This window comes from Clarias gariepinus, chromosome 7 (assembly GCF_024256425.1).
Source record: "Clarias gariepinus isolate MV-2021 ecotype Netherlands chromosome 7, CGAR_prim_01v2, whole genome shotgun sequence".
Taxonomy (NCBI): domain Eukaryota; kingdom Metazoa; phylum Chordata; class Actinopteri; order Siluriformes; family Clariidae; genus Clarias; species Clarias gariepinus.
The window spans coordinates 15,020,572-15,047,859 of record NC_071106.1 but is presented as its reverse complement, the minus strand read 5'-3'; the positions used below and the strand labels follow the sequence as shown (position 1 = coordinate 15,047,859).

The window sequence follows — 27,288 nt, the reverse complement described above, 5'->3', positions numbered from 1 at the left end:
TTTTCACAATACAGTAAATATTCCATTTATTACTGTATCAAAACAATACAAAGCATGGGGATAAGCAGGTTCACAATATGTCTCTCTTTGACTCTCTCTCTCTCTCTTTCTCACACACACACACACACACACACAAACACACTTATGTAGCAAACTTCTTCTGTCTGACTGGTGGTGGGAGTTGAGCTGTAATGTCCAGCAGGGGGCGCTCCACAACCACCAGTGACTGATCCTCCATCAGTCCAGCGAATAGCAGCTCCTGTACAACAGAGAGGCAGTTCACAATTAAACCCTGTGCACACATTCATACACAATGGTATCATCAGCCCTTAGAGATGTTAAATCTGAGGATACTCTCAAGGAAGAATGAATGCAATATATTTTCAGAGCAGTTGGTGTTGAATGTGTTCGAAACACACCTTGTAGGTCTTGCAAACTTTGAAAGCATGGCTATGAGTTTTCCTTTCCTTCTCAGGCAAGCTTCGCAGAGTCAGCTGGTTGTAGAACTGAGCCTTTTTATCAGGAAGAGGCTGGAAAGAGAATAAAACTCCAGAATAACCTTGGGAAATAAACATCACTTCATAACCGTCCCCAAATCATCCCAGAAGAGTTTTCATGAAATTAATAAAAATTCATCCAGATCCACACCGTTACAAATTTTTATTTTATCTTTAGGTATGATGATTTAAAGTCTTACCAGGGTTTGATCAATGATGCAGAACATGTACATGTCATGCAGTACAATGTGGGCTGGGTCTTTGCAACTGAAGGTCACATTGGTGACTGGCGTGTCTCTCTCCAGCCACAAGTGATGAAGTCCGTTCCTCTGCACCAGTCGACTCCAGTCAGTGTACTGCTTCTGCTCTATAGAGTACTCAAACAGCTGCAGAACCAAAACAAGCACAAACACTTAAATCAATGCTTCTGCAATACTTAAATAAGCATCAGTTAATGGAAAGGCTAATGCAGTCCATCACATGTGAAACATAAACCCCCACACAGCAAAAATGTAGCAGGTGATCAAATTACTTTTTGTACTTATTTCGTTGACGAATATACAAGAATTCATGGTACATGTACACAAACAACGCCAATTGTAACTAATAATACAAGGGTGAGTCAAAAATTATTCGCAATAAGGGTGGTTGATTTAAAATAAATTCTCCTTTAGGAAAGACAAATACACCCTGTTTTAGACATAATCTCACTTTGGCCATCTGTCAAGTTCTCATGTACCCTCATAAAAAATGTTTTAGGCTGAGATGCAAACCTCCTCTGAATGCACCTGTTTTCACATCATCATCATCAGAAGTGGATCTTTATCCTCGCACGACTGCTTTCTAGGGACCAAACAGGTGTAAGTCGGATGGAGCGAGATCGGGACTATAGAGACGATGCTTTAACACCTCAAAATGAAGTTTTTGCAGGGTGTCGACAGTGTGTCGATGCACGTCCGACAGTGTGCGGACGTGCATCGACATGTAAGATCACAACACCTCTGCATTAGTAGACAGAGGCCAACCCTGCAAGGATCCTGAGGCATCCAGAGAAAAACCACCTCCAGCTGGATTCTGCTTAATGACACTGCTCCCGAGCTTACAGTGATCCAGACCCCCTCTGCCCTCAGCACCTGTCTGACTCATCCTGGTGCCATGCTGGTGCCGAACTGAACTAGACTCCATGTTGACATCTTCTGTTATATTGAACTTCCAGCTCTAACACACAGTATGACTGCAGATCAATCCCTGCTATCTGTTATGGCCCACATGAGGATGGGTTCCCCGCTGAGCCAGGTTCTCTCCAATTGCCAACCCAGGAAATCTTTTCTTGCTTTTAATTTTGTGAAGCTGCTTTGTGAAGACAATGACTATTGTTAAAAGCGCTATATAAATACAAGTGAATTGAATTAAATGTGGAAGTTTAGGCTTCAGCTCTGCAATAAGCATCTCACTATAACAAGGACTGTTAATTGTTTAAACTTTTTTTTCTGTAAGCATTAATTCTCCAGCTGATAGTCGACTTTTGACCTTTTTCTCGGTCAGCGACTGAGGATGTTTTCGTTCCATACTCTGTAGTTTACTCTCAGGTTCGTAGTGATCAATCCATCCATGTCTCGTCACCAGTAATGATTCTCTTTAAGAAACTTTCATGTTTCTTAGAGTATCAGTCCAAATTTTGATTGCAGACATCCAAACGCTTCTGTTCCCTTCTGTAAATTGTTTCAGGTAGACCCTCAAGTTTTAATGTAACCGGAGTGCAAATAAATTTTGATTCATCCTCTTATACAATATAGAAAGCAGAAATGAACACTGGAGTAATTCATGTGCTGTGTACCTGCTGATCTGCGTGCACCATGAACAAGTTGTTAGTTGTTGGATGAATAGCCATGGCGCTGACTCCAGAGCTATAAACTGGGACTGTACAGTGTAGCTGAAACACACAAATCAAAGATGTGAGTGACTCCAAACACATCATACATTATTTCCTTCTTATCTTTAAAACTTCTGTGTTAAAGCTTACCTTCATCTTCTTCAGATTGTACACGTGAACCTCGTGAGCACTGTTGGCCGAGGCCAGCCATTTTCCATCCTCACTGGTTGCTAAAAGATTAACTGCCTGGCCTGAGCCTTGAAGAGAACGAAGGACAGAAAAGGATTAAATTAGGCACGCTATTAAACGATTAAATATGTCTGCAGATATATAAATAAATAAATAAATAACAGGGCTGGGGAAAAAAACAAAACAATATTGCTCTTACCTGATTTCGGCTTCAGCGTGGTAACAAACTTGCAGTCTGTCTGGCTCAGAGCTGCCACGTGTATGGTTGAGCAACTGGAAGCTACAAAAAGGCGGGAGGAGTCTGAAGAGAAGCAGATCTGATTGGCTGAGCCTAGGATCTTTGGGAGCTTGGACACCTATAAGAAAACAAGCAGCAGCAGTTCAGTAAAGTATATAGGCTTTGTTTGAGGTAGCTACATAGCTCATGTAGTATGAATATACACTAAATCAGCCAGAACATTAACCCTGAAAATGTCTTATATTGTGTAGGTTCTCTTTTGTGCCACCTGGCAGCTGTAGCCCCTTGTTCTATGGCTCTGAAAAGAGCTCTGGAAATGTGTGCCATGGCACCAGAATGTTGGCATCAGATTGTTTGGGTGCTGTGGCTTGCAGGGTAGGGCCTCCATGGACTGGAGTTGTTCGTCTGGCGCATTCCATGGATACTTGGTCGGATTGAGATCTGGGGAATTTAAAGGCCAGATTAACAACTTTGAACTCTGTCCCAGCTAAACCCTACACATGGCAGGGTGGGTGTTCTGTTCCTTTCAGCATTGACTTTTGTCAATTTGTGCTACATTGGCTTTTTTGTGGGATCCGATGAATGGACTGGCCTCTGATGCCCACAGGCAGAGATAAGCCTTGGGTACCCATGATCAGGTCACCAGTTTACTGGTGTGGTGGTGTTAGTGTTGGGGCTGATCGTTGTACGTTCATTCTCGGTCAGTGAAGAAACCGACCTTAGTGATGCTGACGTTGTTGTTGTCACAGTTCAGTCTGTACAGTCGTAAGCTGGCCACTGTAGAGTAAGCGATCCACTCTCCGCAGGGAGACACGGCACTGCAGCAGATTTGCTCCTCACCCTGATGAGGGGAAAAAAATAATGAATCTTCTGGATTCTCTTGGAGTAAGTGATATAGAAGCAAAATCTATACCTTTGTCTGTAAATGAAGTAATTTTTCTGGTTTTCTTTTAATAGGTAAACTGCTTCCAGGCATTCCTAAAAGAAAAAAAGGAAACCGTTTTCAAAATCTCTAAAAAAAAAAAAAAAAGAAAAAAAAAAATGGCAGTCATAACCTTATTACAAAGTTTTTTGGTATTTCAAAACATTTTATTTTATGTGTTGCTTAATGTATGATTTTAGACAAAAAAAAACTTCTGTTGCAAACTCCTTGTGGAAAAATATTTCATAATATGGATTGTAATGTAAAGAAATTTAGTTTAGAATTTAATACATAATCCATACAATATATTATACACATTATTTTCCTACAATAAAGATATTTGAAAAAAGTTCAAGAACTTGTTTATCATTTGAGTTACACTCATAATTAACTATATTATTTATGTACAAGTGCTTATTTAATGATCTAATCATGTGGCAGCATCAAAATGACTGCCTTTGGTTTGGATTACAGCACACAATGTGGAGGCCAATTAATGTGCAAAACTTATTTCTCATGCTCCCAAAACCACTCTTTCACAATTCGAGTCCTGGAATATTCCTGTGCAATCAATGACGAAAACTCCATAGATATGATACACTAGTCATTCAGTACATTTAGGTCATCAGCTGACTTTATTTTATTGCCACATAACGTTGTCGAGCCTAGACCTGACCAACTGTAGCAACACTATAACACCCATCGCTTTGGAATCGGGTCAATCTGTATCCTTCAGACCACATGACTTTTTTCCATTGCTCAAAAGTCCAATATTTATGCTCTCTAGCAAATGTTAACCTTTTTTTCTGATTAGTTTCACTAACAAGTGGCTACACAACCGTGTCTTTCCTCAACGCAGCCTCTTCTGAAACAGCAAATTGTTTGGACGAGCAGCACATTTCACAAATTGCCATCTCTAGATTTTAAACAGTTTATAATAAAGTGGACGGGGACCGTTAGATAACTGGATTTCTTTATTCTTTCAATTTTATTTAGATGGTCATAGCTTTCTTACCAGTGCCATCACTCTCCCCGAGTCTCCATAGCTCCAGATGTGTTGAGTACTGGAACAGCAGTAGACTTGCTTTCTTTGCACAGGACACTAAGCTCCGCTATACGGTGGAGGAAATATATATATTTTTAGCACAACGCAACTTAATTTTAGCCTTAGATGCGGATTAAAAAACTTTGAGGGGATAAAACTCACATGAGGAAAATGGATCTTGCGAAAAGCCGTAGCAGTGGTCTTCACTTCAATTTTATCCAGGAGAGGCCTCATGACAATCTGTGTGTCCATTCCTGAGGAGGGAGAAACAAGCCAGATCGATTGTATCAAGTGTATCCAACGCAATCTTGTATTCGGTGTTGAATTTTTACTTCTTTTTCGATGTTAATTTAGTTTACAGGATAAACTTAAAGTAATGCTGAACTGCCCTAAACTACATGTAATGTACTGTATTTTCATGCAATTTTACTCTGAAATATACATATTATTGTACATTACAGAGTAGAATTGCGAGACAATACTTTACATCAAGCGCAATTGTGCATTTAAACAGATAAAAATAGGGTACAGTAAAGCTTTTTCCAAGTTGATAACACCCTCTATCAAACCTACTGTACACACTGCAGTATAGAGATTTAGCTTAATGGCGCCCCCTCATTACATTTAATATGTAAAGAATTTCAAAGTAGGTAATCAAACCTCCTGAAACAACGGCCATGTCGATCTCCAAAACAGCTCTGACGTCATGAGTATGGTTCTTGAAGGTTCTGGTTCGGACCCACTCTCTCTCATCCTGTCCTAGAACCATGGAGAGGAGCTGGAATTGTATCACCGTTCCCTCTGACGTTCCTGCAACGACGCTGGTTTCATCCTGTGGGTCACAATCAGATAACTAAGAATGATTTCATTTATTTCAATAAGAAAGAGGAGGACATAATGAGGTAAAGATTAAAAACAGTTTATGCAAATGATTTTAACACTTTATAAGTGGAAATTATATATATTTTTTAAACATTTTCAGTCATTTTTGATGGTAACTCTGATAAGTTGCACATGTTAAAATCAATACCACCTGCTAGTTAATGAACATTGGGATTAACTATATTAAGACCGGTGAGTTCATGTAATATCTATAATATCTCTACAGCAATCCATAGAACCTTCCAGCACAAGTGAAATAAATTATAAGCAAAACTGGACCAAAGGGCAGAATGACCAGAGCCTGACTTTTTTTGTTTGTTTGTTTGAAACATTCATATTTACCTCAGTTAATACAAAATAGTTAGCTTAGCTTAAATGCTAAGGTGACTAATGTGGATTTATGCGCTACTGTTGCATTGCATTTGCATTCCATCATCCTAAACTACAATGAATCCAAATAGCTGGTTAGCTAAAGTCATGTATCGTAGACAGCAAATGATTTAACTCAAATGTAACGGCCCTAATTATTAATAGTATCATATCATTTTAATTGATAAGTTGTGTAAACATACAGTTGTCATGAACAGGAAATCTAGCTATGGTGACCAAAACCATTTTTTTCTCTCAGGCTGTAAACATTTTGTTGTAAAGTTGGACATTTAACAGTTTCTGAGCCAGCTAGTGGTCATTCGAGGAACTGCACTTTTTGGCACTTCCACATTGGTCTTATTTTTCAGAACCTGCGGTTTCCCCTCGATTACAAAATGATTATAAAAGACTAGCATGTCACAGAGCCAGGATGCTTTATGATACCACACATATGGAGCATTAATTGCAGAACAGAACAGAATAAAAATAATGAGTTTTCTCAACACGCTGTTTAGTTGATTATTTCCTTGGTTGATAAAAGATGAAAGCGGGAGGAAGGGAGAATTTTTTTTTTTTTTTTTTTAAACCTGCTTCACTCACGATCCTGGAGTAGTAATTTATCCACAGGTAAATATTCATAGCGAATTGCCTTCACTGTAGTTTAACCCTAATCCTATAATCATTCAAACTCACCATGAGTAAATAAAAAGGAAGTTAGAATTACATCATGCTTTTGACATTTTATCTCAAATAATAAAACCAGCCTGGCGTCTCCTCCCTCCCCGATTTAATTTCACGCAATGGAAATTTCATCCATGGCCCATTTCTGTTAAAAACACAACTACACACACACACACACACACACAATGTGTAAAAATGTTTTTAAAATCACCTGTGAAGCCGATAACGTCAGCACGTCCCACTTGGTGACCTGGTGGCTTTTAATCAATGTCCCTGTTTGATCGTCCCATATCTTCACCTTCCCAGACGAATCTCCGCTTATGATGGTGCCATCTGCAAGGTAAACCACACTCCAAACAACACACTCCTTACTCCTGGCTGTTCCCATTCCACGCTCCACCAGCAGCCTGTGCACTGACTGACCTGAGCAGCAAGAAAAGTGAGATAACAATTGATTTAGGAAACACTTCTGAAACTCCACATGCTCTAGTCAACTTCAGCGTCAAGTCAACTACACGATTAAAATGTTATAGAGATGAGTGGAGACGTTTGCAACTCCTTTAGGTTTAAAAAGGCTTTTTTTTTTTCAGTTCAGTTTGTGGAGGAGTGGGTCAGTGGTTAAGATGTTGGATTACAAAGCTATATGTATAAATCAAAAGATCACAGGTTCAAACCCAAGCTAACACCATGGGCCCTTAAACAGGGCCCTTAAACCTCAACTGCTCAGATGTGTAATGAGATAAAATTGTGTTCAGTCATATTAAACATAGTTTAAAACATATTAAATATAGTTTACATAATCATAATAAATCTTAAATTTAAGTTTAACATGTTTTAATTACAAGACTAACATATGTAAAGAGAGTACAATCAACACACACAAACTACAGGGATGCTGGCCGCTGACGGCAACTATAACCTTACAAGTTAATTAACTTTACAATTAAAGTATGTGCAGGGAAACTAGTGCAGGAATAAAACTGTTATTTCTGCAATGACATTGTGATCATGGAATGTTAAATACACTACTTATAACATTGCTTCCTCTACTATGCATCTATGTACCATCCATAATTCCTGTTCATCACTGGACTACTGTATATTCCATCCATATTTATTAGATAAATTCAATATAGTGTATCATACAGACATTTACATCCTGTATGTCTGTATACGCATCTAGTGAAGGAGCGGAGAAGAAAGCACTAAAATAATTTTAGTATAATCAGTTTGGTTTAACGATACACGTTAAAAAAGGGACATGCATAGTTTAAAATGTACTCGTAAAAATCTTTTCTTCATTCATACAGCAACATAGATGATTACTTAATTCTTTACAATTTGACCGTTTCATACATTTCATCAAGCCTCTCTACCTCTTTTCTCTCTCTTTGTTTATTAAACTAAATATTGCAAAGCAATTCTGCAGCACTCTGACTGTCCTTCGACTCTTTATGTCTCTGAATTACATATCAACTGTGTTCTTACTGACTATTTATATCATAGCATAAGACATTTCCCAATGTCCTTTTGTAAAATCTAGGACTTTTGAATTTCACGTTTTTTTCATCCGGGGATTTCTTACCTGTTCCAGCGTCGAAGACCCGAATCATATCCATCATTCCTGCAGCGATCCTAGAGCCTGAAGGATGCCAGGACAGGGAAATGATGCGTCCTTTTTGTTTGGCCAGATTCCTTTCAAACTGGATTTTACCCTTACACACCTCAAACAGCTTAACAGTACCATCCTCACACCCAACCTGTCCAAAAATATATATATCAAAACAATCACTCCCGTCAGAAAACAAGTCATCAGAACAGCTGAGATTTTAAACCTAATTATTAAAAGAGAACAGATTGTCCAGGTTAGGATCATCTTAATTCTGTGATGGATTTTAATCCAACAGTGTAAGAAAACATTAAAACTTACAGCCAAATGAGTTCCTTGCTTGTTGCTTGCGATGGTCCAGATGGGGCCTCCGTAAGCGTCGAGGGTGTATTTCACCTTGCAATTGTCCAAATCGTACTCAACAATCTCTCCATTTAAACCTGCACTGAAGAGACGCTCACCCACCCAGGCCAGAGCCTCAGTGGCACGCGACTCCCGCCCAGGAATCACCTGCGAACACATGACTTAATTAACCTCATCATATTACACACATTAAAGAATGGCCAGAAACAAGCAGTCAGGTACAGTTAGACTCTCTCACACACACTCACCTTTTCCTGAAAGAAGTTGTCAGCAACATCAAAGATCTCCACAGATCCGTCCGCTCTCGCCGCCGCAATTTTACTGCTCTGTGGCTCGAAGGCCAAAGATCGGACAGTCGAGGGCATGTAGTCAAAGAAGCGCACACGATGAACCTTGAACTCTCCCATCATGTAACAGATTAAAGCTGAAACATAATGTAAAATACATAATATATATATATATATATATATATATATAAGGTTTTCAAAATGACTGAAGGTGCACGATTAGGACTTTAAGCTCTGCAAGATGAATTCCACAGGTTCAATCTGTGCATTGTAGAATAGGAATATACACAGAGCAGGCATAAAAACCAAATAATAAAAAGTAGTTCCCCCTTTTTACCACCATGACAGTGATGCACTGTGTGTTCTGACACCTTTCTATCTTAACCAGCATTAACCTTCTCCTCAATTTGACCAACACTATTAGCTTCTATTGGATGGGATTACACGGCCCAGCCTTTACTCCTTCATTAGAGCCACCCATGACCCTGTGCCAGGTCGCTCGCCTTCCTTCCTTCCTTGGATTACCTTTTATTTACTCTTCACCATTGAAGACCAGGAACATCCTACAAGAGCTGCAGTTTTAAAGTTGCTCTGACCCAGTCCTCTAGCCGTCACAATTCGGCCCTTGTCAATGTCCTTATGCTTGCCTATTTTTTGTGTCGTTTAAACATGTGTTTAAACACATCACTTTAAAAAAAAAAAAAATGCTCCCTTGCTGCTTATTATATCCCACCCACTTCAAGCCAGCAACTTGTAATTGTTAGACATCTGGGTCAGATGAAAATCAAAACTGTAGCTCTTGTGAGATGTTCCCAGGCTGAAAAGTGATCCAAGGAAGGGAAACTGGTAAACTGGCAAGAGGGTCATGGGTGGCCAAGGCTCACTGACGCACATTGCGCCCGTGTTGTCCGATCCAGTAGAAGAGTTACTGTAGACCAAATTGAGGAAAACACAATGCATCACTGTTTTGGTGGCAGAGAGGAGACTCACTTAGATCAGTCTACTTTCTTATTAATCGAAGTCTGCATTAAATCAAAAATAATGGGTTAATCCTGAAAAATAACAATAAAGTAATAAATCTACACTGGACTTCAAGAAGAATCAATCACAACAGAAGAAAAACAGATGTAGTTTTAAAGTAATGTGTTTCAGTAATATGAATTTGGTCATGTTATTTTAAAGTAACATTTTGGAAATGTTTTTAAAATAAAAACTTTTAGAAGTTAAAGAGAAATATCTGTAGTGTGTGTGTGTGTGTGTGTGTGTATGCTCTTGACCAGGACATTAGCTACTGGCTACTTGAGAACTCATCACGGCTTAATTAAACCAAATAATACTTAAGAACCCATTTTCTTATTAAAGATTACACATTTCAGCTCCAATAAACCACATTAACTGCTGGATCACAGCCAGTCCCAGACTCACTCACCCGCTGAAACAGGGCTTATCTAGAGCTGCTGCAGTAAACACTGGGAACACAACTGCCGATCAACTCATCGGAGGAGAAATAAAGAGAAATTAATTGTTCGCTTAACAAATCCGAGCAAAAAAGTTATATTTTACCTGACTTAAAATATGTATTAGCAGTTTAGTCAATCTGAGGTTTCATCTCGAGCTGCTCAGCACGTTGAGCTTTTGCGGCACCACGTTGAAGCCCTTCAACCCCGGAAGCACAAGATTATTTTAAAAAATAAAAGTCGCTTAAAAGTCCCTAAAGTGTTGCTGCGGCTGGTGCTACAAATAATAATAATTATTATTTTTTTAATTATATATATATATATATATATATATATATATATATATATATATATATATATATATATATATATAAAATGTTACTATATTGTCATGGTTCCCGTTTGCTTTCGTATCTAATAAAATGCTCGAAATCTGAACAATCTTTGCCATTCGCAAAAGCAATAATAATAATAATAATAATAATAATCTATAAAGTGCTATAGCTAAAAAACATAAATAAACATACTGTAGACACTGAATTTCCACTTTCTGTTCTATATAAACGTTTCTGAAACATGGCACGCTGCTCAGTGTCGCCACCTGGTGTTACATTTTGTTATAATCACTGTAAAATCACTGAAACGCTCCTCTAGTTATTTAGGTTATTGTATTATGGTAAAGTCACCTGATACAATGAGGTTTATTTATTTATTTTTAATAATACACATAAACACAGTGAAAGGAAAAGCTGCCAAACATAAAGTGCCTGCAAATTCTCCTTGCAGAGAGTAGACATTCAGTTGTCTTTAAAGTTTTCTAAAGGTTTTCTCTAAAGTCACCACAAGGGGGAGCTTGCAAACTGTCTATTCATTAGTTTGAGGTCCACAAAAGCACACCCTGGCTTCTCATGATGGTATGCCACAGTCATGTGTAAAAGTAAGTGTCCCCTCAATTTTATGTTTGTTTTTGTGCAGAAACATAGTAAAAAAAATATATGTTCTGACTGTAGTATTATTAAGCAAATACAGTACAACCTCAGAACATATAACATTTTCACAGTGAAATGATTTATTTAACAAAATTGGGGGAAAAGTGAGAAATCTAAGTACCCCACATGATTTAAGATGCTGCTAATTATCAGTCCTTGATTTATTGGTCATCAGCAAATGTGTAGACCTCTACTGTATAAAAGAAGTTTAGACAGATGATTTTTTTTATTATTATGTTTTTACGCAAAAAAACATAAAGTTAAAAGAGGGGGCATTAACTTTTACACATGACTGTAGATGCCAAGTGTTATAGATGTGACATGTTTATCCTTAATTTGTCCTGTTGGAGGTTACCTGTGCATAGATCATTTTAGGTTTCCTAATTACTAAAACAAATAAATTACTAAAAAAGAAATTATACTAATTATTTTAAAATCCAGCAAGGTTATTTCTGATCATTCCTCACATATGTAGATCTGTAACAAGGTTTCCAAATGTACTTAGTAACTAATCACGATAGGAAGTAAATCAGAGTAATATGGTTAATAATAGTATTGTTATACATTTTTTCTCATATTTCTTTAATATTTTTTTGTTTAATCACTGCATTTGGTACACTATTGAGAAAACAACTTAAAATCAACAAGACTTTTAACAATTACTGTGTAATAATTCCTAGCGAGCACACAATGGATAACGTATTATGCTTAACATATTATGAAGAAATTAACTTTTACAGTTTATTACAGAAATAATGAACTTATGAAAGACTCCTTTGTACTAACAAGAGCATATGAGTTAACCACTAAGAGTTAAATAAAGATCAACCGAGAGCAAGAGAGAACAATAGGCCTCTGTGTATTTGTGTGATGTTTAAATAACCACATTAACAAAAACATATTTGCACTGTTCTACTTCTACAAAGTCACTTCTTTGATGTTTTTCTACACAAAACAAATATTGCAAATACATTTGTGACCATAATTTGCCCCCTAAATATGATTTCCCATCTCTGCTTTATAACTTTCCCTCTCTTTCAAGTCTGTCATTGAGTTGACAGAGCTGACACAGAAATCCATCATTTGGTCCGATCTCCCGTTTCTCTCTCACTGTAGCTAAAGCAGCTCGTACACCCAGCTTGTGTCTCAACATCAGGTAAGCGATGACAACCGCTGCTGAACGACTGTAGCCCTTCTGGCAGTGCACATACACCTTCCCTAGAAATGAACACACCTTTACAGTACTTTACATCTCTAGAAACATTATGAGGACATGCATAGCTAATATACAGGGTGGCCCAAATGGCTGGGTTCATATTCAATATCTCAGGGAGTTTTTGATTCTGTAAAACTGTTTCCATTGAATTGAATTAAATGAAATTGTATTAAATTGAATTGAATATATGAATAGCAGCAAATGCTTAAATTGAACAACTCCAACCTGACAACACTTGTGTATGCACTGAATACAAGAATGCTGAGCACTACTTAATGTATCAGAACTGATTCCTCATTTGTTCATTCTAAGATGACACCAAAAAAAAAAGGATGGTGAAGTAAAAAAGAAATGATTAAATTTGAAGTAAAGCAATAATGCTTATGCATACAGACATTTGAGCCACCCTATATACATATATATATGGGTGTCCATATATATATATATATATATATATATATATATATATATATATATATATATATATATGGACACCCATAGTTTAAGATAAAAATCTTCTTTAAGCATGGATAGGATAGGAACAACCCCATTTATTCACCGTCTAGGAAAGTTGTTGCTTCTAAAAGCAATAAAGGAAAATCAACAAAGTATGAATAATGTATTATTAATAATGCATTAATAGCTTAATCTTACCCAATAAAACTAAGGGAGTACTTACTTATTGCATGTCTGTGTTTTAATAATTCTGTTCATGTTCCACTAAGACTTTACCTGTGTCTTCTTTATACGCCAAGGCCTGTGCTATGAAGTCTGCACACTCTTCAAAGTATACGCTGAGATTAAAATAGTCGGTGTCAATGGCAGGTATTCCATGGTAGATAATGCCTGTGTCCATATAATATTCTACACATGTGTTCACATGCATGAGCGAGTCTCCTTCTGCGACGTTAAGAATGTGGGTCACTCTCAGTTGTTGCAGACGGTTCACATTTGTTGCCACAGACCTGTAACAGAGCGGATACAGTACACGAAGTGATCCGACTCTGCCATGTAACTGACTATAAATAGCTCAGGTCCTGTTTTATCAGTATATTTTTTTGTAAATAGTTCAGAAGTTAACTTTATACCTGTCTATACAATCAGTAAGTACAGTCAGAGTAATTGTTTTAGTAAGGGCATGTCCTCATCATCATGTGTATAATACAGCTAGTGTAAAACTGTAGGCACCAAGAGACAACAAAGACATCTGTAACTTAAACGTACTCATTTCCAAGCAGAATCCTGGGGTAGACTTCATTGAAATCTTTAATTGGCCTGCAGAATTCACCATTTCCGTCTAAAAGAAGGTCGTTAAGCTGCTGCACAGACACTTCATAGTCCGTCATATTCAACTGAAGATCCCCTTATGTACTACAGACTACATTCCTTGTCTGTCGTTTGAAGGTTGAAGTATTATTTACACCACGAGATGTCAGTAGATTTCCTTTTGCTTTCACATACACTGCATGAACCATAAAAAGCACACTATTTTGTTAGACTCCCTTTAACTTTGATTAACAGGCACATTTTTGTGTTGGTATATATACTGTATTTATATATAACACTCTTTTGGGATTATTCAATGTCACAACAATTTTATTTTGTGAGAGTTGCATTAATTTTTGCCGAGATCTTGTATTTATGGTGGTTAAACCAGTCTACAAAACCACCCCACTTTCAGTTCACTTTTCAGGGTTTTCAGGTCAGAACTCTGAACCTGATAAATCGGGGTATTGTTGTCCTGGACGTCCTATCACGGAATAGATAATCCACTTATGGTATAACCTGGTCATTCAGTACATTCAGATTATCAGGTGACTTCATTTTACTGCCATATAACGTTGTAGAGCCTAGACCTGGCCTACTGAAACAATCTCAGATCATGCTGTAAGACTGCCTCCAGATACTTGTACAGAGGACACTATGCATGATGGATGTATCGCTTCATGCACGTCCCTTCTTACTCTGATGCCTCCATCGCTCTGGACTTTTCAAACAACATGACCTTTTTTTTTTCCATTGCTCTGAGTTTCTAACAAACTCTTTGTCTGATTAATATTTCCCAACAAGTGGTTTTCTTATTGCCACACAGCTGTTCACACAAAACCCTTTGAGTTCTCATTGTATTGTGTGTGTGGAAATGCTCTTACTTTCACTTTTAAACATACTGTAACCCTGATTTCTACTGTGGATTTTTTTTTACAATGCAACTTCACCAAATGTTTATGGGAAGTCAATTCATGGTCATTCATGATTTCCTTCCAAACACATTTCCTTTGTGAAGTTGACAGTTTAGCAAGATCCTTCCAGGTTTTAATAATATATTGCAGAGATCTTAACCAAAAAGTTCGGACCCAAATTTGGATTTATTTTTCTACATTCTAGAGCAATACTGGAGATTTCAAAATGATAAAATATCATGTATGGAATTAGGTAAATAAGTAACAACAGCAGTTTAAGACATGAAGGTCAGCTGTTCTGTAATAGTTCATGCATGAACAGTATTATGTCAAGTGCATTTGCAAAACCCATTAAGCACCATGGTGAAACTGGCTCTCAATGTCTAATCTGCCAAATCTAATCTAATCAAATCTACCTGTCAATCTAGCCAATCATGAATAATCAGATTTTAGTATTTTTTTGTATTATTTACAATTTTCATTATATTTTTACTCTGATAATCAGTGTAACCAACAGTCTATTGGTTGCAGGACAGGACAATGCATCATCTTAAACATTCTAATAAATCTCATACTTATACAGTACATTGTTTTATGACAATGTTTTATTAACCTAGTTAACCCAGTGTAAGTATGTATCCGATGATGTAAACTTTAAAGCACTTTTTGTAAGTCGCTCTGGATAAGAGCGTCTGCCAAATGCCTAAATGTAAATGTAAATGTATGACCAAAAGGCAAAAAATGCAGATCACCAAAAATCACAATTCTTTTATTAATGACAGAACCATGCATTTCAATACACAATGCCCATATTAGGGAAAATAGATTATTGTTTACGTTATTGGATGTACGAAAACAAACCTTCATAACATACAAAAACTTTCATAAAATAAAGACGATTTTTACTTTTGTTTAAAAGATGATTATAATTATAATTGATGGAATATTCCCTGCCACAAGTATTGCCCCCCCCCCCCCCCCCATAATAGTGTATGTCATCTCAGCGTCTGCAATTAAGAACATGTATAAAAAGTATTGAATTAAATGCTGAAAGCAATCTCAGACATAAACACATTTGTTTTTTCTTAACCTATTTATGTTTAATATTTACTTCTAAAAAAAATGTCATATTAAAATCTCACACACCTATACACACAAACCATCTGTATGAGCAAACTGTACCACAATAAAATTGTGACTGCAACACAATAATATGATCAATAACAGATTCTGCTCTGTTAAGCCATGGGCTCTCTGTCTCCGAATCAGATTTATACTGTATTTCTGTAGAATTTATTATTTTTTTTACATGGTGGACTAGTTGCCACCCTGAGCTGCTCGATGTACAGTTAAATCTCCCGGGGTTGTCAGCTAGCATCCAGGTAACGTAGCAACACCCAATGACAAAGAGCACTCACTCTCACGAGCATGTACGCAAAGACACATGCATTTAAGTTCACTATTTAATTCAGCAACTGTACATACCGCTACCATGCACAGATATTGACTACACAATCGGCAACGAGACAGGCGATGTTGTGAGAGGAAATGCACAAATCAGTTAAATCCATTGTATGTAAGTGTTACAGGTCACTGATTGCATGTGTATGTGCTTTATTGCATTTTTTTATTTTGCCTGTTTTTCTAGCAATTGTAACATTTTCTGTGGCATTAAACAGAACATGCATTATCCTAGCCCTGAGTTTATTAGACAATATAAAATACCTGTTCCTGTTCTTGTTTTTTGTTTCACAATAATCACATATTTCTATTTCGTTCAATTCCTCACAGTAAACAATTGAGTCAGTTAGCGTCCTTGCATTTTAAATCCAGAATTTACAAAAACCTCTTTATTTAGTTCATTTACATTTACATTCACATTTTTAATCAGAGTTTAAGTTTCTCTTTCTAATGTCTTCTTGCCAGAAACGGCAGACATGCTGATAGAGTATTACTTTCGCTTTGTAGACGTTTGTAGAAGTGAAATGCTAACACTCTTGTTTTCTCACTTGAACCTGCTTCTCTTTTTTACATGACAGAACTGCCTGACCCAAACACCCATTCTCTCCAGATGACTGAGTTCTTGTCTTTAATCCTGTCTCTATAAAAAGGTAAAAAGTGGGGAAGGAAGTTCTGCTTGCTTGCACATGGTAACAATAGTTTTACATTTTGTGCTTGCAGAGAGCCCTATATAATTCAATTGTCAATATAGTTGAAGGCTATTTCAGTTTTTCAGTTGAGTGATGTCTCAGATGGCATTCCTCATAAGTCGGACCGATGAAGCGGTGAAGGAGGGAACGTCTTCGTCTTCGGCCGTAGCCACAGGGACTGATCTTGTGTATTGGGGCATTATTTCTTTTCTTACTGAGCTGGCTGATGCGGTAGGCCAGATCATGTACTGAACAGGTGAGCAGGTTACAACCCCTTTTCCACTTTCCATTTAGATCATCACTGCAGAAACCAAGCAAGGAAAACAGTAAAAAAAAAAAAAAAAAAATGATATCTTTCTACTTTATTCTCTCCAAGAAAAATCGCATGAAATGGCATTTTTAAACTCCACTGTCAGTTAGTGTATTGTTGCATGCATATCTTGCAGTGGAGCTACTCCTACATACTGTAACTACATTTGTGCATGGTGTTGCATTACCTAACCATATTAGCTTGTAGAGTTTGAGGCAGGAATTAAGCCACTTGCTGTCTATTATGTATAGTTGTGTGACTTGCCTTTCTTTCAGGCGTTTGAATTAGAGAGAGAAAAGAAGGAAGCCTACCTACTCTGTGATCCAGGTCTCTCCATATTCCTGCTCTCTTGCTCAGTCAGAAGATTGATCGAACCTAAAATCCTCTTAGGCACAGATACATACCTCTTCTGTAATGCCAAGTCAAATCTGGTTCACAAAGATCAACACAAACATATTTTGCAAACATGCATTTCGAAAAAGAAAAGAACAATTAGATTGAAAACGCTGATGCTTAGACATACTTCTTTTCTGCGTCAAAACCAGAAGGACGTGCTGCACTTATATCACAATGCACAAAAGCAGCCAAAAAACACCAAATCAGAATACTCAGAGAAACCTCCTTCATTTTTATGAGTTTAACCTGCAGAAAAAGTTCAGCTCATTGTGGTAGTTTATGAGCCATTAGATAATGTATTTTTATAGAAATTGAGTTATTACCTACAGTAAAATATCCAAGACAGGCATCTCTTTAGGTCTGAGAGCAAGGCAAGCATTTTCTTAGAGCTGTTCTTCTTAGCTGGCGGTCTATATGATGATAGCAGCTTGACGTCTTTGCAACACAAAACTGTTCTTGCAAAAGAATTAAGAAGAGAATTGTATTCCTGATTTCTTAAAACTGATCAATTTGTACAAAGCAATAGGGTTTCCCAAATCTGTGTGTGTGTTAAAGAAGACTGCAGCTCTAGTCTTAGATTTGAGTCTAAAAGGTAACCCAAGGAGTCTTTTATACTTTTCAGAGGTGGTAGGAGGTGGAAGTTAAAAGAGTGAAAGTCAGCCACATCCCCAACCTCACATGCACTGACTAATGAAAGCAAGGGAATGATTTTTCATCATCACTAACAATAACCACCTAATATCTGTCTCATGACATTTGTAGTAACTGATTTTTATGGGCTGTTTTCTGCTATGCAGTTTTTTTCCCCTATTATTTCAGATACTGTATATGGCAGACACGAGGCAGGGGTAGCTTGATGGTTACAGTATTGGACGGGTGATTCAGAAGGTCCCAGTCCCACTGAGCTCGCAATATTGGGTACTTGAGCAAGCTCGTTCACCCTCAGCTGCTCAGATATGTTTGTTTGACCACCTGACCCCATGAGAGGCTGCCAATGTTGTTGTTATTGTTGTTGTCTTTTTGGTGATCCCGGCAAGGGGTTGCCACAGAGGACCATCCGATCTGCACAGATCTTGGCACAGCTTTTACGCCAGATGCCCTTCTTTATGCAACCCTCCCATTCTATTTGGGTTTGGGAACGGCTTTACATACAGTAGCTAAGAAACCTACCAATGAGCCACCAATGCTCCCACCATAAGGAGCTGCCAATGAAACAATAAATATCTCTCCATGGATGGGGAGTATTTATCACTCAATGTGCCTGATGGCAGGTGGCCATATGTATTATAAATTACAGTAATATTTCATAACCTCCATTTTCCATCCTACTGGCTAAACAGTAAAGCACTTTCGGCAAGAGAATGCTACAGAATGCTTTTTCTGTCCATTAGACTTTACAATAATTCTGCTCTGTGTAATGAGGGCATTTTGTCATCTGATATAACCACAAATAGGCTCATACACAATTATTAATTTTAAAAAATTTCATAATATATTCATAATAAATTTAATAATATTTCAGCTTGCTGGTGCACCTTATGCACAGTTACTTTAGTTTCCACCTGTATATACAATCATCTATATGTATATAGCAAGAGTATTGTCTTGTTATTTTACACCATTTTTAACCTCATTGATTGTAAACAGTGTATTGTTATTTTTTTACTTTAACCTTTTCTGATTGCAATTTTTGCTCATTGCTTATTTGTCGTATAATCTTTCAACTGCGTGCTGTAACGTGACAATTACACTTTATGATTAATAAAGCTGTCTGTCTATCTATCTATCTATCTATCTATTATTCGTTCGTCTTTCGTAAATCCTTAAGATCCATGCAGTTATTCTAAAAGTGTCTCTTCCTGGTTGCAAATTGGAACAAGGACTTACCATCTGCAGTTCAATCATGTAGATCTTCATTCTGCTATTGAAGTGTAGATCTATCCAGGGGAAAAAAACAGACATGTTGTTGTTTCTGTTGTTTATTTAGAGGTGAGAAGTAAATGTGTTATTTACATCTAACCTTTCCTTGATATGATTTTAATTATATTCATTTCCAGAGGTGCATGTTTGTTCTTAAAAAGCTGTTGTCTTCTTTAAGGCCTGCTACTATTATACTATTGATGTAACACACACAGTTCTCTGTTATATTAAAGAGAACATCATGGTTTGGAAGTGTTAGACACACGGAAAGGTCTTAGACAAGTGTTAAACACATGGAAAGGACTTATTTAAATCAATTTTAAAAAGTCACAAATTCAATTGCTCTACACTTTGACTTTGCTGCAAATATTTACATCAAGAGTGTTTCAGCAACTGGCTCTTGTTCACAACATTTCAGTCTAGTGTTCGGGTTTAGTGTTCCAGTACGCTGGCTTGACTGACCTTTTCTGTCACATCGCAGTGGAATTGCAAATATACTTCGTTTTGAGAGTTCGTAACTATGGTAACATCACGTTAGACACCTGACGAGTCCCTGGAAATACTGCAATCAACTGATCAAATGGTTTGTACGTGCTGAGAACGTTGCTTGGTGTTTCAAGGCATGATTCAACACCCTTGGATGATTTTAAACAACCTCCAAAAGTGCATAAACTGGAATTAATTTATTCTTACAAAGACTTCTTTCAAGATGCATCAGTGGTAGCCGCTGGTTAAATTATGTGGCTTACTAGGGCCTGTCTAACATCTGCTTCTAAGTGTCATGAACATACAGTGCCTTGCAAAAGTATTCATTCCTCTTAAAAAATTTTTGAATGTCATGTTACAACCACTAATATAAATCTATTTTATTGGGATTTTATGTGATTGACCAACACAAACTGGCGCATAATTGTAATATTAAATGGTTTTTAAAAATCTGAAAATTGTTGCATGCATTTGATTTCAGCCCCCTTTACTCTGAGACGCCTAACTTAAATTCAGTGGAACCAACTGCTTTCAGAAGTCACCTAATTGGTAAATAGAGTCCATCTGTGTGTAATTTGATCTCAGTATAAATACAGGTGTTCTGTGAAGTCTTCAAAGGTGTGTTAGTGAACACTGATAAACAAACAGCCTCATGAAGGCCAAGGAACACACCAGACAGGTCAGGCATACAGTTGTGGAGAAGTTTAAATCAGAGTTAGGTTATAAGAAATATCCTAAGCTTTGAACATATTACAAAGCACTCTTCAATCCATCATCTACACAACTGCAAACCTACCATGACATGGCCATCCACCTAAACTGACAGACAGAGCTAGAAAAGCATTAATCGGAAAAGCCAATGGTAGCTCTGAAGGAACTGCAGAGATCCACAGCTCATGTGGGAAAATCCATTAGTCTTAGTCTGACTTCTGGTAGTTGATTTATGTTAACCTGACTACTTATTTTTAGTTTGAAATGTTTTCTTACTTATCCAAGTAACTTCTTTAGTCTGAGAAAGGTTGGATAGAAACCCCAAATACTATACAGTATAACCTTCATGAGCCATTTCAAAACAACCAACAAACCTTCCTCAGACAGTTTTATCATGGCTAAATTGTATATGAGCATTTAGAGATTAAAGCAGGTCTATGGTCATTCTTGAAGAAGTGGGACAAAACATGTTTTAAAAAAATGGCACAGGCAATTTTCAGCTTGTCTCTGCAGTATGTCACAGACGTTCATGTAACAGTATAACAGCATCATCTGCAGCATCATCTTCTGGAACAAAAACGGCAAAATCAGGCCAAGCTCATAGCTACTAAAACCCAAGATCAGCCCGAAGAGCATCTACAATGGTAATGGTAGCACGCAGGATTTGGAGCACAGGTGGAGCAGTGGAGAAATGTATGTGAGTGGAGATGCAGGTAACCTTGGGTAAGTTATAAAAGAATTTAAGTATTTACAAATACAAAACTTTTACATTTTATTGTAAATATTTATGCAATATTTAACACTTTGGAATCAGTTTTGCAAAGCTGATTTAATATGTGCCCCTTAAATGTCAATTTTTCAGCATTATAATGTCTTGCTTCAAACAGTGATCATTTAAAATGCTCATTATTCATACTTCTTTATGAGTACTAAAATTGGTATCAATTGACCAATGAAACAATACTTAATTTTACATTTTAGAATAATACACTTTTTTCAGGTTTATGTCTTTTCATGTGAAGTCTAAATTGGTTGTCACGGGACAAACTGGAGACAACAACAGATGACTTAGCAGTTTAGCCCGGGAAGCATGGATGGTAACCCAAACGCGGAAGCAGCGCGAAAAGGCAGGATAACCACGCAAATTATTCTCAGAACTCTCTCGTAATGAAAGCTCGGGGTCGTGGATGAGCTCCTAGTCGACTAGGTACTGGATGCCTCTGCCTCGAGGGCGCGAATTGAGGATTCGGCGTTCGGTGTAGGCAGGGTCACCGTCGGGCATTGGCTTGGTGGATGGCTCGGTTGGCTTGGTTCCGCAGCCGTCGACACCTGTGGACCAACTGTTGGGCCGACGGTACATCAACCTCCGGTTCTTGGTGTTCAAACATCGAAAGCTAAAAACCGTGACATACCTCAAATGGGCTTAGATTCGTGGCAGATGAGACATGGAGGTTGTGTGACAACTCAGCCTATATGAGGTAGAGGGCCCAGGAGCATTGACAATTGGCGATGAAGCATCTCAGATTTCGCTCCAGTTGTTGGTTGGTCCGCTCCGTCTGACGGTTGGTCTGGGGATGGTACCCAGAAGAGAGGTTGCAAGTGGAATTGAACAGACGGCAGAAGGCCTTCCAGAACCGGGCAGTGAACTGGGGCCCCCTGTCCGAGATTATGTCTCTTGGGAACTCATGCAGGCGGACTACGTGCTCTAATATCAGCTCGGCTGGGTTCTTAGCTGATGAAAGTCCGACGAGGGCCACCAGGTGCACGGCTTTGGAGAACGATCCACAATGGTCATTAAGGTGGTCTTTCCTTTCAAGGTCGGCAGGCCCGTGAAGAAATCAATGGCAATTTCAGGACCCAGGAACGTGGTGGAGCGCTCGTGAAAAGCGACTTCCTTAAAATACTGTACAGTTGATGGGCGAGCGATCTCTTGAGACCCGCCCTGACATGTTGGGTGTGTTCTTCGACAGTCCGTGAGTATATGAGTATGTAATCAAGATATGCGAATGTTCACCGGCCTTACATGTCCTTAAGAACATGAAGTGTTGGAAGGCAGCGGGGCCATTGCAGAGTCCAAATGGAATCACCAGACTTTCATAGTGTCCAGTGGGGGTGATGAATGCTGTCCCCCACTTATCGCCCTCTCTGATACGCACCAAGTTGTAGGCGCTCGAAGGTCCAACTTTGTGAAAATGGTGGCACCAGAGAGGGCGTGCAGGGCAGAGTTGATAAAAGGCAATGAGTGTCGATTCTTGATGGTGATGTTGTTTAGCCCCCGATAGTCAAAGTTCACCGCCTTTCTTTTTTACAAAGAAGAACCCCGCGGCGGCAGGTAAAGAGGAGGGTCTGATGGTGCCTTGTCTGAGGGCGCTTGACACATACTCCTCCATTGCCTGCGTCTCGGTGGTTGAGAGGGAGTAGAGATGGCGGTGGGCAGGAACAGAGCCCGGCTGAAGGTCTATCGCCAGATCGTCGGGGCGATGAGGAGGAAGATAGGCCCCTTTTTTTTGCAAAACACTTTAGCTAGGTCTAGGTGGATGGGGGGATGGCATTGGTGTCGACGTCAGGGGCCTCGGACTCCCTAGAACATGTCCCAGCCGGTGCCCGTAGGCAAAGTTCAGAGCAGGTCGGTTCCCACTGCAGAATTTGATTTTGGGACCAGGATATGAGGGGGTCGTGTTGTAGCAGCCAGGGGTGTCCGAGAATGATGGATGGTGATGATATGGTGGTGAGATAAAATTGGATTTGTTCTTGGTGCGCGTCGATGGTCAGGGTGATGGGTTGAGTCTGGGTGGTGGTGGGGCTAGATGACAGGGGCCGACCGTCGACAGAAGTGATCCAAACTGGCCCCCAATTTTTTGGCATAAGCAGAGTTAATGAAGTTACCTGCGGCTCCAGAGTCGATAAACACAGTACTTCCGACTCGTTTGTGGCCAAACTGGAGGTGTACTTGAAACGTGAGACGGGAGGTTTGTGTCGGTCTCCACCTCACCAGCAGGATGTTCGAAGGTAAGTTTCAAAAGGCAGGATAATCACGCGAATTATTCTCAGAACTCTCTCTTTATGAGAGCAAGAGTCGACACAAAAACATGGGAGGTGATGGTCGTAACAGTGGAGAGTTGGAGGTGGGTCTGGGCGTTTCCTGGGCGAAGAGGGCTGATGGCTCGATGGTGCGCGGCCGACCCACAATTTGCGCAAAGCCCTTCTTGGAATCACCGTTCCTGTTCTGCAGCGGTCAAGGAGGCGCATCCTAATTGCATGGGTTCCCCGGCTCCTGTGTCAACAACGGCGGGTGGTGGTGACAATGGGATTAAATGCAGGTCGGGCTTCAGGGACCGGGGGTGAGAGAAAAAACAGGGAAGATCGTGGCGTGGTGTATGAAAGTGATGATGTGGCAGGCGGCAGAGTCTGGAGGGCTGGCTTTGGATGGGAGAGCAGGCATTGGTCGATCCGGAGTGCCAGTTGGATTAGGCCCTCCAACGTAGCAAGCAGCTCTCATCCAGCGAGCTCGTCCTTGATACGGGAGGCCAACCCCTCATAATAGGTCGTCTAGAGGGTGGAGTCTCCCTCGGTGGCCTGGATGGCGAGTGTACAGAACTTCGCCGTGTAGCGGCTCACGGACAAATTCATTGTATAAATGCGCGGTGTTTAGAGCGAAGAACCGCTGTGGCCCCTGCTCGCTGGATAGCAACGAGACGAGGCCCCTGCTCCCTGTCCGGATAGCAACGAGACGAGTAGAGCGATGCGTAAACGGTCTGTGGAGTATCTGGTAAAGTTAAACTCAAACACAAGATCCAGTGGAGTTAGAAAAATGCTACATTTCCCATCTGTGCCATCCCACTTGTCCGGTAAGGCTAAATAAACATCAGATGAAGGGGAAGGTTGCTGTGCGGCAGCTGCTGCGACGGGTGGCGGACTAGCCAGAAGAGGAACAACCTAGCGGAGAGCCGCGTTCTCGTGTCGCAGCCCCGCCACCTCGCAGCGCAAGGCTGCGATGTCTTGGATGCTGGTACGGAGAGCCGCGATCTCGCCGTTCAGCTGATCGATCAACTTAGTGTGTCTGTTCACCACATCGCAGAGGTGAGCGTAATCTGCTGGGTTAAGTGCTTGTAGCTCAGTCATTCTGTCATGGGACAAACCGGAGACAACAACAGACGAATTAGCAGTTTAGCCCGTCTAACGTAAATAGTAACCCAAACGCGGAAGCAGCGCAAAAAGGCAGGATAATCAGGCGAATTATTCTCAGAACTCTCTCTTTATGAGAGCAAGAGTCCACACAAATAAACTCACGTTCTTACAACACACACTCGGTCAGGAAGATAAACCCAGAAATAGTGAGTATTCACGATTCGGCAGGTAAACGTCGGGACCAGCATGGGCAACTCATGAGCGATGTGAAGTGCCATTTTCTTTCCCTTTATGCTTCCTGTGTCGCGACCGTACTACTTCCGGGTCCTAGTGCCGGTCGCAGTGTGCATGACATTGGCCAAGTTTCATCTGAATGACAATTAGGACCATTGAAAGATTTGAATAAAAAAAGTTACAAACACCACATAAAAGGGCATGAAATTGTATTTAGCAAATGTGTTTCTCATCTGATGTATGCATATTTACAACAAAAAAAAAACGATCCAATCTGAAAATTTCCTTTTTCACCTGTGACACTTATTAGCACCAATACCATGCTTTGGCCATTAGTACACAATAATGGATTTTTTAAAATATATTGTTTAGCAATTAAAAAAACTTGAACCCTTGTTGATTAGATTATAAAATTGATCATAATCACAATATGAGTTATTACTGAATTTTACATAAAAACACAATAATATTTGCTGGACATATTTTGTCCTAGTTCTCATGAATGACTGTAAAGAGTAAGCAAGCAATATTTTCCTCCTATTCTAACCATACGTATTCTGAAGAATGTTTATATATAGTATAATTAACATAAATGTGATGTTAACTGTTGTTAAATCTTTAAAAAGTTCCCACAGGTGTTGGTCTATTAATTTAAAGCTTAAAAACACAAATTAAAATGTACTTATATATTAAATACAAAATTTAATGTGGTCCACTAACTAACACTTTAGTTATTTATAGTATTTAATGTTATTTGTAGTGTTTGGTGTAATGGTATAAAAACCAAAAAGCAGAAAAGCAGAAAAAAGGAGTATGTGTTTAAAAGGATTTGACTCTCCAGCAATCCTATGTGTGGAATTTCAAGCCAAGATTTTTGCAAACGTAAATATGACTTTCGTCTTGTTTTTCGGAAAATAAGTGGCCACTGTGCTATTGACATCCTAACTTATATCCTAATATATATATATATATATATATATATATATATATATATATATATATATATATATGTATACCCAAGGCTAATATGGCCGCAATCTCAAGAATGTGGAACTTTTTATGATTTAATCTTTACGCACACATTTCTCCTTACAACCTTTCTCCAACATCACCAGTAATATAAACAGTAACTATAGCGTTGCAGAAGTGGGTAGACTTAATTGTATTTATGTCCATAAATTTACAATAGTACTTTTGACACAGTCTATTTTATGAATGTACAGTACACCATATTTTAGGATCATTCAATTATCAATACTATTTTCTAAAATATTTAAAACCAGGCATGGTGTAGCTGCTTTACCTTATAAATAAGCAATGTGTTACTTGACATACTTTTTGAGCCTATTAAAAAAATAGGGAAATAAACATTTTGATTCATCTGAATTGCTTACACTAATTAGGCAAGGCAAGGCAAGGCAAGTTTATTTGTATAGCACATTTCATACACAATGGTAATTCAAAAGAAAATATTCATAAAATGAAATAAAAGATAATAGCAATAAAACTTTTTAACAAAAACTTTTAAATTTCATTTAAAATAAAAATAAAAACAGTTTGCAGCAAAACTTTGAATTAATTTAAATTTAATTAAAAAAATTAAAGTAAAAAAATAAAACTAATAAAAAACATAATTTAAAATTAAAATAAAACAGTTTAAGATGTTAGATAAACATAAAATAGTGCATTTTTATTTATCTATATGGATAACAGAATAAGGTACACAAACATGTGGACAAATAAACCAAATCACAGTGATTAGTAGTATTCCAAAATTGTTTTGTCTAAATTAGGGGTATAAGACAATGTCGTTATCTGTAACTGTTTAACTTCCCAAATATTCCATCTGTTTTAGAATTTAGATTTAAAGCAGAGGGTATGGCATATAGAGGGACTATATATATATATATATATATATATATATATAGAGAGAGAGAGAGAGATCTGAACACATATATCCATCCATCCATCCATCCAGGAACCTGATATATAGATAGATAGATAAAGTGTGGCTAAATTGCCAAACCCCCTAGTAAAATATGTATTTGTGTCCATTATCCATGTAATCCACATGGTTGTCCACAGGATGGCATCCTTATTCTTTTCCTTTTAAATGTCTCTTTATCGATTCATAACCTCGAGCAGTCTAATTGCAT

General features: G+C 38.4%; 4 protein-coding genes across 5 annotated transcripts in view; 1 reads left to right on the top strand and 3 right to left on the bottom strand.

Moving 5' to 3' along the window:
* utp4 (UTP4 small subunit processome component) lies at positions 1 to 10,621 on the bottom strand. 2 transcript variants are annotated; one of them, XM_053499890.1, is made up of 16 exons: positions 10,519 to 10,621; positions 8,917 to 9,092; positions 8,627 to 8,815; positions 8,282 to 8,456; positions 6,908 to 7,119; positions 5,425 to 5,596; positions 4,927 to 5,018; positions 4,735 to 4,831; positions 3,711 to 3,775; positions 3,516 to 3,638; positions 2,759 to 2,915; positions 2,521 to 2,627; positions 2,335 to 2,430; positions 698 to 883; positions 420 to 530; positions 1 to 259 (listed from the first exon to the last, which is right to left on the bottom strand). In XM_053499890.1, the coding sequence occupies exons 2-16, from the start codon at positions 9,076 to 9,078 to the stop codon at positions 143 to 145; spliced, it is 2,061 nt and encodes a 686-aa protein (XP_053355865.1). In that variant the 5' UTR covers positions 9,079 to 9,092; positions 10,519 to 10,621; the 3' UTR covers positions 1 to 142. The 2 variants fall into 2 exon arrangements, with proteins under 2 accessions (XP_053355865.1, XP_053355866.1); XM_053499891.1 differs by lacking the exon at positions 10,519 to 10,621 and adding an exon at positions 10,385 to 10,507.
* Positions 10,622 to 12,192: 1,571 nt separating this feature from the next.
* On the bottom strand, positions 12,193 to 13,985 carry dusp3b (dual specificity phosphatase 3b). The gene is made up of 3 exons (XM_053500995.1): positions 13,842 to 13,985; positions 13,350 to 13,582; positions 12,193 to 12,619 (listed from the first exon to the last, which is right to left on the bottom strand). The coding sequence occupies exons 1-3, from the start codon at positions 13,961 to 13,963 to the stop codon at positions 12,420 to 12,422; spliced, it is 555 nt and encodes a 184-aa protein (XP_053356970.1). The 5' UTR covers positions 13,964 to 13,985; the 3' UTR covers positions 12,193 to 12,419.
* Positions 13,986 to 17,008: 3,023 nt separating this feature from the next.
* LOC128528242 (pro-adrenomedullin-like) lies at positions 17,009 to 18,185 on the bottom strand. The gene is made up of 4 exons (XM_053500996.1): positions 17,981 to 18,185; positions 17,781 to 17,899; positions 17,569 to 17,685; positions 17,009 to 17,248 (listed from the first exon to the last, which is right to left on the bottom strand). Exons 2-4 carry the CDS (start codon positions 17,882 to 17,884, stop codon positions 17,017 to 17,019), a joined length of 453 nt encoding a protein of 150 aa, XP_053356971.1. The 5' UTR covers positions 17,885 to 17,899; positions 17,981 to 18,185; the 3' UTR covers positions 17,009 to 17,016.
* Positions 18,186 to 21,477: 3,292 nt separating this feature from the next.
* The window catches only part of mical3a (microtubule associated monooxygenase, calponin and LIM domain containing 3a), a 116,308-nt gene continuing 110,497 nt past the window's right edge, over positions 21,478 to 27,288 (top strand). The window contains exon 1 of the mRNA XM_053499817.1: positions 21,478 to 21,493. The gene's annotated coding sequence lies outside the window, so the exon portion shown is untranslated. The remainder of the gene's footprint in view (positions 21,494 to 27,288) is intronic.

What these genes read in the sequence shown, in the direction of transcription:
- utp4 (XM_053499890.1), bottom strand. Translation starts at nt 9,078, where the DNA reads ATGATGGGAGAGTTCAAGGTTCATCGTGTGCGCTTCTTTGACTACATG. An exon ending in ACAACGTCAGCATCACTAAG is followed by an intron (nt 2,916 to 3,515) that starts GTCGGTTTCTTC and finishes GTTTTCTTATAG; the next exon opens with GTGTCCAAGCTCCCAAAGAT. An exon ending in GCATCATTGATCAAACCCTG is followed by an intron (nt 531 to 697) that starts GTAAGACTTTAA and finishes TTCTCTTTCCAG; the next exon opens with CCTCTTCCTGATAAAAAGGC.
- dusp3b (XM_053500995.1), bottom strand. Translation starts at nt 13,963, where the DNA reads ATGACGGACTATGAAGTGTCTGTGCAGCAGCTTAACGACCTTCTTTTA. An exon ending in AGGATTCTGCTTGGAAATGA is followed by an intron (nt 13,583 to 13,841) that starts GTACGTTTAAGT and finishes GCTCTGTTACAG; the next exon opens with GTCTGTGGCAACAAATGTGA. An exon ending in GGCGTATAAAGAAGACACAG is followed by an intron (nt 12,620 to 13,349) that starts GTAAAGTCTTAG and finishes GTTCATTTCTAG; the next exon opens with GGAAGGTGTATGTGCACTGC.
- LOC128528242 (XM_053500996.1), bottom strand. Translation starts at nt 17,884, where the DNA reads ATGAAGGAGGTTTCTCTGAGTATTCTGATTTGGTGTTTTTTGGCTGCT. An exon ending in GGTTTTGACGCAGAAAAGAA is followed by an intron (nt 17,686 to 17,780) that starts GTATGTCTAAGC and finishes TTTGTGAACCAG; the next exon opens with ATTTGACTTGGCATTACAGA. An exon ending in AGACCTGGATCACAGAGTAG is followed by an intron (nt 17,249 to 17,568) that starts GTAGGCTTCCTT and finishes TGGTTTCTGCAG; the next exon opens with TGATGATCTAAATGGAAAGT.